Below are 12187 nucleotides of genomic sequence, written 5' to 3'. Positions count from 1 at the left end.
GAAACGCGGAGCTTAGGACGGCCTTATACACAGAAATGTAATCAACGTATGTGATTTTTTTAACACCAACAGCTGTAGGTATGAAAGAACTAAGCACACGCAATCACGACCGGCGCGGCGAGTCCGACCGCGAACCGCACGCACGACCATGCGAGCTCCAACCAGCTCGAACTCCTCCCGTTCTCCGACAAATAACGATGATGATGAGTCTACGCCAACGCGATGGCAGAAGTGAATGCCAATCTCGAAGGCCTTGCTTTCGCAAGCAATTACGTCATACACGCCATGTTTGTGCAATGCAAATCTCAGAGGCTATGCTTTTGTCAATAGTAAATGCCAATCTCGAAGGCCTTGCTTTCGCGAGCAGTTACGTCATAGACGCCATCTTTGCAATTTGAATCTCGAAGGCCATGCTTTTGTTTGCATCAATTGAAAGATTCTGTTGCTTGCGCCTCTCATGCGGCTAATATTACGGTCAAACGAGGCCAAGCTGCGTGAAAATGCACCATGGCCGCTCTCTTTGGTAGTCACTCGGTCGGCTCCGGGCGCACTTCGCGACGTATCATGCGGGAACGGTCCGACAGTTACGACGTAACAGCGGGGTTCCCAATACATTGTATCCTATGGGAGCTATGCCGGGACCGGCGGAAAACGACGTAACAGCCGGGAAAACGCAGCAGTGAGGAACGTAACAGCGGGGTTCTACTGTATTATTATTATTATTATTTCATTCCTATCGCTAAATTTGCAGACGTGTGTGTGCACCATCGGTTGATCCAACAAAAAATGAATTAAATTATCTTAACCACAAGCAGTGAATGGCCTGGTGGGAATAATAATAATACCAATGAATCATCTCATAATCTTTTAGTTTCTTTCTACTTAATGTTTATATTGCACTGTTCAGTGCATGCATGTGATGTCGAGTGTAACAAATTTGGTTGCGGAGCCTGTTACTAGATTAATGTAAATATCGTAACTGTTGCAAAATAAAGTGGAAAATGAATACAAAAATCGGTTGATACCTGTAAGTGGTGGAGAGGTGGCACATCGTTGGCCAGCGGCCGCCAGGGCTCTGTGCTAGCCGAATGGCTGAGATGCTCTGAAAAGGACTGCTGAGAGACAAGTGGTCCTTGGGGTTGGGGAGGAGGTCCTGAATGGCTTGTGGCCAGGTTCAGGGGAGTCATAAGAGATGGGGGGCTCCGCAATGGTTCGTGGCCTCCTCCAGAATGAGATGAGCCTACAAAAAGGGCAAGTAACACGCTCAGCACTTTTGTCATCTCAATACGTACACAGTGTTCAGGACAGATATTCTTTCCATGCCAACAAAAATGCAATAAATTAAACCCTGCTACATCGAGCTCCTCTACAATGAATTTTCAACTCCTCATTTGCTGGCGATAAAATATATAGAGAAAAGAAGTCTCTTGACGACAAATGATTTCCCTGGATATTTTTCCACTTCAAGAAAATTTACACAAATGCAGCCAAATAGGGAAGTACTCCCCCCAATTCGAATTGCACTTTTTTTTTAAATCTCGAAGTGGCAATGGATTTTCGCATGAACGACTTCAATTCTCCCGTTTTACCCGACCACCTTTCTCCACTAATGAAAAAGTTTACTAATTTAATTTCTTTAATTACTGCCATATTTAATGCCTCTAGGTGGCTTAAGATGCGTGCCGCTACAGAAAAAGTAATTATGAAGACAGCGAAGAAATATTCCGTTTTGCTTATTTTTGAGGATTTCAGATACATTTCATGAAACACTCTGTATATTGTCTATGGAGAAGTTCAAGGTATAAACAGCCAATTACCTAGACAAAAAATCAGTTCTCGTTTTCAGCAAGCAGCTCTGGTTAACATGCATTAACACATTTGCACCCAGCAAACGTTTTCAATTGTGTTTTCCTGGCTGCTACATCGCATCAACACAGCCTCTAGAAACATACTTCGCATCCCACGTGTTCGTTACACTCTTGGTAATTAGGATCCATGCCCCTCTGTATTCCTGCAAAAATTTTGAATGCCACATAAAAATAATTTGACTGTTGTTTATTTTTGCTTGTGTTCATATGCAACTGATATATTTGAAGGTTACAGGTTCAGGCCACACCGATGAAAAGGGTGCTTTCTGTTCTGCTTTAATTCATTTCAATTTATATCAAAATTACTACACTACAATTAAAAAAACAAATAATGTCCACTATAGTTCCTTGGCTTAATTGTCTTGTTAAATTCATGTGATTGTGCCTAACAAAGAAAACTACCCCTCGAACAATTCCCCTTATTTCGTTCTGACACAGGCTTGCATTGCAAAAGCTGAATGAACACTGAAGAATAACCATAGCTTAGTAGTCGGGATACTTCTGACTATCAAAATCACCCACTTGTAAACTTAGCACCTATACAGTATTTACAGTAAAATTCTAAAATTGTTCCACTGCATTCGCTGGCTGTGTTATAAGCTTTCCCTCCTATGACAATGCCATTGGTCACAGCAAGGTTATACTTGGGATGAATTGTACCTATAACAATAATGTTCTATACTACATAGTATACTCGGACACCTAAAGAAGATAGTGCTTCAGTGGTGAATGTCAGTGGGAGTCTGAAATCATGGCCGACATTACGCTGCTACAGAAAAAGGACAAAAAGCATGTGAAACCGAACATGCTTGATTGTAAGCTTTCTTCCCACATAGTTTTTGCGATAAACTTTCATGGTAAGACCTATCACAAGGGGGTGGAGATGGATAACTGCATGCAGTAAAAGATTCCTTATTCATTTGCATTACACAGTGTACAAGACATACAAGTGGGACCAATACAATGAAGGGATTCCTGTTACTCAATTCTATTCCCTTTTCATCATCAACCTCTAAAGAACAACTGATCACCGTAATATGTAGGCAACATGCTGCTCAGAGCATTGGCAAAGCCTGGACAGAAAAGAATCGAAATAGAAGAGTTACATTATCCTGGATTAGGTTTCCTGGCACTGAGACACAGCTCAGAAAATGCCACAGTTAGACCCCAATGAAAGCAGGTGTAATGGGGGAATGGTAGCATGCACTAAGTTAAATGATTACTGTTTATAGAGCAAGGCCTTCACAAAACCAATCAACTGCATGTGGTTGATGAGCTAGGCTGACCAATTAGCAGTTCACTGTGCATAAGTATAAGAAGCTGCGGAAGCAGAGGTTCTGGGCCCAACACCTGGGAGGCTTATGAGGACTCAGCCTATGATATAAAAGTATACAGAAATTCAGTACTAGGAAATAAGGAACCTCACAGAGCAGTAAGAGAACAATCAGGGCTTCTTATGAAGCCGTAAGCTAGCTCATACCTGGGGAGGAACATTTTTCGAAAGACAAAGAAGACTGGCTATCGTGCACATTATGAAATACCCAACGTTTGGTTACCAATGTTGTCGTACATACATGGGCAGCCACACAACCTCAGCCACGTACAAGACTATATTAAAAGCTTGCATCTTCCCGAATTCACATCAACTGTGACTGTTTCATTCAGGTCCTACTATATGCAAACAGCATATGGTGTACACAGCAGAAGAAAAAGTACTAACTGAGGGATGGCGATGAGGAGTCGGAAGCTCTCTTAGCCGATGAAAGAAGCAAAAGTCGCGACTGCTCCTCCTTGGACTCATCTGTTCGTGGAGGCCCAACTGGTAGAGATGGAGGCGTCGGCTGCTGTCGCTGCTGTTGCTGGGCTGGGGGTTGCTGTGGAGGTGCTTGCTGTTGCACAGGATACCGATAGAAGGGAGGTATGGCCGGGGCTGACACCATGGGTGGTCCCGGTCGCAACAAATTGTACTGATATAATGGGTCTTCCAACCTGATCGAAAACAGCAATATAATTCCATAGTTACCATCAAAAGTTTTTACAACACAAAAGTCGTGATGTCCTTCTTTTTTGTTTAAATGTTAGCTCACCTGTAAGCTGGATGTGCAAGGTGCGGTGCAAGGAATGGTGTTGGGTGGTACGAGTAGGCGCCAGCATCAAAGGGTGACATGGGATGCAGTGTACCCAGTGTAGGATGCCGTAGCTCCTCGGCCGAACCACGGTACGGCTGGAAGCCCCGGGGGCATTCTTCACCATTTCCTGAAGCACCCTTGTGTCCAGCGCCACTGGCACCACTCCTGAGATTGTTAACAGACAAAACGTGTGTTCCTGAATGGCAGCAGTCATTCTCTATAACAGATCTATCCATGTGCGCTGATTTCCTTTCTATATGCCATGAGGTCGTACCTCAACTACTTATGTTCAGGACATAAGTCTACATTTCACAAAGGTCAACCAACATCTCAACCATGTGCGCACCTGTCAACATCATCACTACATAATTTAATAAATGTTCTTAACAAACAGATTTCAAACAATAAATTAACAACTGTTTTCTAACCACTTGCATCAATTCAGGAGTTCCTCAAGAGTCTGTCTTCGGTCAACCACTATTTGTAATTCACTGATACTGCCACTAAAGTTTTTTCACAATTACATCTCTTCAAAGATGACCACATCTGTGTGTAATGAAATAAGCTGCCTTGCTGACGTCATTGCCATGCAGTCCAATTTATCAAGACTACCATATTTTTCAGTGTATGAGTCGCGTTTTTTTCCCTGAAATTTTCGTCAATGTGTTTTATACAACGGTGCGACTTATATACATTCAAAATCGGGTTGGATACTGCCGCTTGAGTGGCTTGAATACTGTGGCCAGGCTGTTTGCGTCGAGCGGGCATCGCTGCCTTCTGCCATGCACAGAAACCACATTTCAAAAGCAAATAAGATTAACGGTAAGTTAACACCCTAGAAATAACGCAGCTGATGTAGTTTTGCACAGAAAAAAAAAATAATCAAAGAGGTGTGACAATGTAAAGGTATTTTTAAATTATAAATCATGGAAAGCAAGTTTGGATTTCAGAGCCGCTTCCTTTGCCGTCCCTTCCGTCTGCCATAATGTCTTCATTGCACTTGCTGTGTCACTGTTGCTGCGCGCTTCGCGTGTGTTGTACGTCGTAGTGTAGAGCCGGTAGTGCCTCGTTAACCATGGCGCCACGTGGAAAGCAAAGTCGGTGAAGCTATGACGTCAAGTTCAAGCTGTGCGCAGTTGAATTTGCTGAGGAACACGGAAACCGAGCAGCAGGAAGGCAATTTGATGTCAGCGAAAAAATAATCCGGGACTGGTGCAAGGCCCACAGCGTCCTCCGCACGATGAAGTCAACAAAGAAAGCCAACCGTGGCAAGAAGGCACGCTGGCCGGACCTCGACCGTAGTCTGCGCACGTGGGTGCTGCAACAGCGAGCTGAAGGAAGAGGCGCTGTCATTAGTGCAGCTGTGCCTGAAGGAGAAGGCTCTGGCAGCAGAGACCAACGCTACGGGATTTAATGGTGGTCAGTCGTGGTGTTTCCGCTTTATGCGGCGGAATCAGCTGGTCATGACAGCCCGGACCACAGTGTGCCAGAAGCTGCCTTACGACTTTCAGGCGCAACTGGACAACTTCAGCTCATTCGTGAAGGAGGAAGTTGCGAAGAAGAATGTCAGCGCAAGCCACATCGTCAACGTGGATGAAGTGCCGCTGACATTCGACATCCCGCTTGGGAGAAGCATCGCCGAAAAAGGCCAGAAAACTGTCACGGTGAGGACAACAGGCCACAAGAAATCCCACTTCACCGTTGTGCTCGCCTGCTGCGCGGACGGCACAAAGCTGCCTCCCATGCTTATTTTTAAGCGAAAACCTTGCCGAAGGATATTTTCCCTCCTACAGTGGTGATACAGGCGAACACGACGGGTTGAATGGATGAGGGAATGATGAGTGTGCAGGTCTACCGCTGTTTTTCACGTCGACCAGACGGATTCTTCCGCGTGAAGCCAGGAATGCTGGTGATGGACAGTATGCAGGCGCATACCACCGACATTGTCATGAAAAAGATCAGTTCAAAGAACTGTATGCCAGTGATTATACCCGGCGGCATGACGAAGATGCTTCGGCCGCTTGACATTTCTGTCAACTGCAGCTTCAAGGCAGTTCTGCAACGTTTGTGGGAAATATGGATGTCGGAGGGAGAGCACAGCTCTACAAAAACGAGGCGCATGAGACTCACAGGGTTCGGTGAAGTGGCAAAATGGGTGAGTGAAGCTTGGGAGTCAATTTCTGAGAAGACCATTGTGCCGGGCTTTCGCAAGGCCGGGTTGATCCCCTGAGCGGCCAATGGCGATGTTGAAGAGTCTGATTCGAGCGAGTCAGAGGACAACAGTGATGTGCGAGCAGTACTACAGGCAGAAGTAGCTGCATTGTTCGTGAGCGACTCGGAGGAAGACGACTTCGATGGCTTTGATTAAACGCCACCAAGCTATTGGAATAATAAAGGTACTTCTGAAAGTATTGTTTTTATGTATGTTCAGACGTGCTCGCACGCGTGTCTGCCAACAGCTGGAAACGTGCAAAAGTGGCAGCCGCCACAAGCATGCATTTTTGCAGTGCATTCTCACGACGCGATACTTTAATGTCGGTGGTCGGATGAGCAGGTGCATCTTGTACACCAGTGCGACTTATATATGTTTTTTTTTTTTTTTCGGAAAAACAGCCATTTTGAGGGGGGTGCGACTTATAAATTGGAAAATATGGTAAGTGGATGGTGTCATACGGCAAAAGAGGGAAATTCAGGCAGAAAGATCAAACATATAAAACTGCTTCTGTTCCTGACGCCACTGTTAACCAGTATAAAATATGCAGTGTTACTATTGGTTCAATATGCTCAGTTCTACAAGGTTCTCATGGTTTTTCTTTGGGTATTCTGATTGCCTCTAATATAAATTGAAATACCTGTATTGAACACATTATGATAAAAGTGTGTAAAACGAAATGGTAAGCTCAAATGGTGCTTACGCCATGCAAACACAGATACAAGGTTCTGCGCATACACTTCTCTTCCCAGGTCCTCCTTAGAATATGCACCCATAATTTGCCACCACCATCACGCTAATCAATCCAAAGTAGCTGTGTGATTCATCTCATTTTCGCACTCTATTGAAGTGCTTCCACTTTAAAAAAATTGCTCTATCTTCCTTCTCTTGATATTCACAGAAGATTTTCCTTGTTATTCTTCCGAAGTCCTTTATCAGTATTCTCTTCACTCAAGCCCATATCCTTCCGAATCCTCATTTTCACCCACAAGGTTGTCTATGTGAAATGATACCAATATTCACTCAGGCTAACACTTATGAAAATTCATCTCTAGCTTTGTCTGTTGCCAAATGGAAGCATTGCATCTTAATGGAACAAACATTGCCTCACTTGCAGAATCATATTGTATAAAATCCTGTTTCTTTCTTATACCATTTCTTGTCTAATCTCTTCCTACATCATTTATAACAGTATAGTGCGCATTCTACTCGCACTTGTTCTTTTTGTAGCTTTTATCTGCCCCATCCCGAATGGGTCCTTATGTTACTCGTGTAAATAAATCAAGAAAATATATAAAAAGCAGTTCGCAGCATTTCGAATTGCTTCCACAATAAACAAAAATAAATTAACCGATCACAGCCACATGAGGCATAATTCATTATAAATGTTACAATTACTATCAGTTACAAATCTCATCCCATTTGAAATGGGATGATATTTTGGGGTATTCAGTTGTATTTTGTTAACTGCTGTTTCACTTTCAAAAATAAGTTTTACAGCTAAATGAAATGCACTACCATGAAGCTATTTCTGCAAAATTTACTACTTTTCTGGTTTTTCTTTGAAATCACTGTCATTGCTGCCATTATAAAAAAAACATGACAAATAGAACAGTTTATTATTTATATGATCTTATCTAAATGGCAAGGTTTATAGCATCAACATTAAGCATTTAATCTTAGTCCTACTTGCACTTGCAAATGCGGAACTTTTGCAACTGTGGCAAATGTGAATTGTTTTAGATGTACCAGTTGAAATAATGCAACATTTTACAGTTTTTATTTTTGAAAGGAAATAAAAGTGATATATTTCAAAAAATAAAATAGCCGTTATCAACCAATGACAAAAAAAAAAAGAATAGAATGCAAGAGCCTTAAAGCATACCACCAATTTTCTTGGACAGTGAATAATGCAAATTCTCCTTAACACTTTGAGACGCTATGTACACAACTGTGTACACCACTTGTCTTTGCTAGTTGTGTCAATAATAATAATAATATCTGGGGTTTAACGTCCCAAAAATTGCTAGTTGTGTCGACTAGGGCCTACGAAAGAGCAAGATACATTGAGCTTTGGATGAACTGAACCTCCTGCATAATAAATTTGTCTTCATTTAACTTCATTTTGTAGTGTACTTTTGCATATGGTCACTTTGCTGAAGGCACGGCCATGTTAGACAAGTTAGTCGACGTTCCACTTCCCGCAAGCCATGTCAAAAGTATAATTTTTCATATTGAGGCCCTTAAAGGGACACTAAGGAGAAACCATGAATTGGTTTAGATTGATAAAGTGTGCTCGGAGAACTCTTGTGTAGTTTATTTCACCACTATAGGTTTATTATTAGAGGAGAAAACCAAGTTCAAAGTTTCATTTTTAAATTTCGCGCCGAACTTTGTAATTCATGACGTAAAAGATTTCAAAGAGCATTTAATGTGTTTTGGCGCCATTGGCTCGACGAAATTTCCACAAACTCGTTATGTCAAGCCTCTAGCCCCCTCAGAGGACAATGTATACTTCGATTTAACCGATTAGGAATTACGTAGGCCCAAGCAGGCGCCGTCGAAAATATGTGACGTCACGGCAAATGGTGCAGGAATTCCAAGGTGGCGTTGCCACATGTATTTTCTTTTTGCGCATTTTCTCGCTTATTAAGCGTCTTCTCGCAGCAAGCGTGGTGTTTTTGGTATCGTGGAAGACTACTTTACTAATGCGAGAAAAATCATTTTTGCTCTTTAGTGTCCCTTTAAAGTAATGTTGTATCGATCTGGCGTATTTATGGATAGTTCTTCATAAGTGGCATCTTTGATATAAAAGTTGATATAAAGAGGACCCACAATCAATGTCCAAGAAACTAGCAAAATTTACCCTCTACATTCATAGTTCTTTTCCAGTGGTGTTAATCTAAGTGGACCAAGGTTACTAAAAGGTCGTAAGGTTACTGTTGTAAGGTTACTGTAAGGTTACTAAGGTTACAGTAAATGAAGCAGGCCTCATTTTCTATGCTGAGCAACAACAGCAGCAACATTCCATTTTGCCTTCCCAGGTGAATGAACTGGCTCCCACTCTCCACAGGCCAATGAGGCACAAAAATTGCTAACCAGGGGAACACAAGGAGCACCATGGCCTTGCCCTACTAGTTTGCCTCTATATATGGCTAGTTTGCATCGCTTGGCCGCCTCGCTCCCCTGTGACATACATAGAGCAGCTGGAGGAGAACCACACACTGGTGAACACAATTGTCGCCTAGGCTTTCGTCCCTTTTTGACCTGCCAGCCTTTTATTTCTAATCCAGTGGCTCCAATGTACGCTGATTGGAGCAAACAAACGCTCCGTCCCCAAACCCCAAATTGCATTCTGATGGCTCCAGCACTTACTGGCGACTACAGGGCGTGCAAGAATAAGATACAGGAGCAGTCCACAAGAGCATTGACATTGTAGAGCTCAAAAAATGGAGGGCCAGAGACAACCAGCGCCAGCAGGGAGAGATCCGAACTCCATCCGTGCAGCACTGTACCGTTTCCTCTCCTTCTTTCTTTTTATTGCCTTTATAACTGCAGAACAGAGCACTCTGGGCTGTAACCATGCAGTGAGTTGAACTGTGACTCGGTACTTGTACAATACAGTAGCATCCTGGGGATCTAAGCTCCAGCTAGATGTAAAAGAGTGAGGACCTGCTTGTAAACACAGTTCATTGTACTTTCTCAATGTGTCCTGAATATCGCTTCACCCCCGCCAAGCTACATCACAGGGACTTCATCACATGCCCTCCACACTACCAAAAGGAATGATAACTGTTACTCTTTTACTAAAATGATATTCTGAACTAGACATTTTGCAGCCTGAAGAACAGTAACGCAGAAGGCAATGGTAAAACAATGCAATGGCTATTGAAAATCGAGTAGCGTGTGACACAAATGTGGCGTTTTTTTTTTCTGTAAAAGAGCCAGATCCAGAAACCGAAACTGGGCTAAATTTCATGGGAACGTAAAGCACGTCTAAGTGTCTTTCACATTTAATTGCTTGAAATCAAAATGGGCTAATTCCCGATTGTAACGTGGGCACAAGAAAGCAGTTTCAAATAACAAATGAGCCAAATTTCGCAAGTGTTTGAATCAAACTGGGCTAGATCCATTCAACCAGCACAGCGTCAACAATCGTGACCAAACAACCAACATGGCCGCATCCAATCTGTTTCATTTGTGACCTATTGCTTTGTTTTTGCGTTTTCACTCGACAATTGCATTTTCTTGGGCGTGTTGGTACTTACTGAAGGACATGATATTGTAGGGCAAAGCTCGACTGAAAAAAGTAAGAGGCCGACTTTCCTACTTCTGTCTGTCTGTTAGTGTTTCTATTCGAGTTTTGTGCCACAGTATTATGTCCTTCTTTCGCTCCAAGACGGTATATTATGGAAGACAATGGAAATGAAGCTATTGGGCACCGATCTATTCCTTGAAAAAGAGAAGAAGTGATCCTAAACGGCATGGCTTAAACCAGCTAAGAAGGTAAGAAGAAGAAGAAGAGCTGAAGAATTTTGGAGGCCTTCAATACATGCCAGGAACAAGAGAATGCTGTAGACAGTCCAGGACCGTGTGCCTGTTGCTAGGAAGAACCACTCACTCTTCAAGCATAGTCATCATCATTACGCCCGTGCAGCAAAGGACGGCAATGATGAAAGTACATGATGGTGTTAATTTTCAGGCAAAATATTGCTATATCGTTCATTCACTGTCATTTAGACTATTTTTTCATAGCCAATTCAAGCCCAAATGAAATATTACAATTCATAAGAGCGAAATCAAATCTTACTCCTGAACACCAACGATAGTGGGCTTCAGATTTTAGCCGCAATATAGGTTTGATGTCTTTCGCTGACAGGAGCACACTGGCAAAAAACTGTTGGAGCAGCCCCGACCATATTGCCAGTACCAAACAACTGTGTTTTTCTCAGTTTCACTTAAAGTGGACTTTGCTCTTTTAGAAAAAAAAAAAAAAAAAACACCACACATGTTCCCACAAAATCAGATGGCTGAGATCACACAAACAGTGGCCTATCTTAGGAACATCTCCGTGTAGACCTATACTGCATGCACCTGTCATACATAAAATCTAAATAAACAGCAGGATCCCACACAGTGGCACACCTGTGCCCATGCAAACCACCAAGTGCCAAGATGCAAGGTAGCACACTGAAAGCCCTTGCCAAACAGGAAGAAAGGGAAACAAGAGCTCACGGAGGTCCAGTCAAGTGCTTGCTAGAGAGGTAGTCTAAGGAGGACAAGGAGGAGTCCATCTTGGTTGCATGGTCCAGGCGATGGCCGTGCTGTGAGCTGAGGCTGCCCAAGTCCAGTGCCTGGGCACACGCCGTGTGCGACACTTAGTATAAAAGCCATCATCTCTCAGAAGCCACACCAAGATCAGCATACAGCATGCATGCCCCACATAACCTGCCATCAGCCTTCACAGCTAACATACGTCCCAAAATTAAGGACAATGGGTGGTGAAAGCACCTGCACGAGGCGATGGTCTGCCAGAATTTTCCATGCAAGCTAACATGGCCAAGTGATGTCCTGAACCTGGCAAGTCTTTTTTTCTTCTCCTCCCTGCAGGGCAACACTCGATACACGGCCTTCTAGTTGTTAATGCAGAAGTACATTGGCGCAGCTAAATACTTGGAAGGGATGAATAATTCTATGTAACATCATGCACAATTTGGGAGGGGGGTGGAGGGGGCAAAAAAGTGGACACTGAAATGAAGGGATTCAAGATAACTCACTTTTCTCGTTTCCATAAGAAGACCAGAAGGCGCACCAGACATGACTGGGGGAGAGCCACATGCCATTGGAGATGGCAAGCCATAGGAAGAGCTTCGTTTTGGGGTTAGTGATCTAGGATTTCCTCCTGGAATGGAGGCCACTGGCCCAGAATCCTTTTCTGGAAAAAAAATATACATTTAGCACAATTCATTGATACTATG

General features: G+C 43.2%; 1 protein-coding gene across 2 annotated transcripts in view; it reads right to left on the bottom strand.

The window, feature by feature from the left end:
• The window catches only part of LOC119373736 (uncharacterized), a 151926-nt gene that overhangs the window by 50641 nt on the left and 89098 nt on the right, over nucleotides 1-12187 (bottom strand). Inside the window, exons 4-8 of one of the 2 annotated variants that reach the window (XM_049419999.1) lie at nucleotides 11987-12111; nucleotides 11445-11563; nucleotides 3956-4162; nucleotides 3589-3857; nucleotides 1026-1240 (exon numbers count right to left, since the gene is read on the bottom strand). In XM_049419999.1, coding sequence (XP_049275956.1) covers nucleotides 1026-1240; nucleotides 3589-3857; nucleotides 3956-4162; nucleotides 11445-11563; nucleotides 11987-12111 — 935 coding nt within the window. Of the gene's footprint in view, nucleotides 1-1025; nucleotides 1241-3588; nucleotides 3858-3955; nucleotides 4163-11444; nucleotides 11564-11986; nucleotides 12145-12187 lie in introns of both variants that reach the window. The other variant, XM_037643803.2, reaches the window with a different exon arrangement.

Source organism: Rhipicephalus sanguineus, chromosome 1, assembly GCF_013339695.2.
Source record: "Rhipicephalus sanguineus isolate Rsan-2018 chromosome 1, BIME_Rsan_1.4, whole genome shotgun sequence".
Taxonomy (NCBI): domain Eukaryota; kingdom Metazoa; phylum Arthropoda; class Arachnida; order Ixodida; family Ixodidae; genus Rhipicephalus; species Rhipicephalus sanguineus.
The sequence above is the reverse complement of the archived record's forward strand: the minus strand, read 5'-3'. Positions and strand labels throughout refer to the sequence as shown.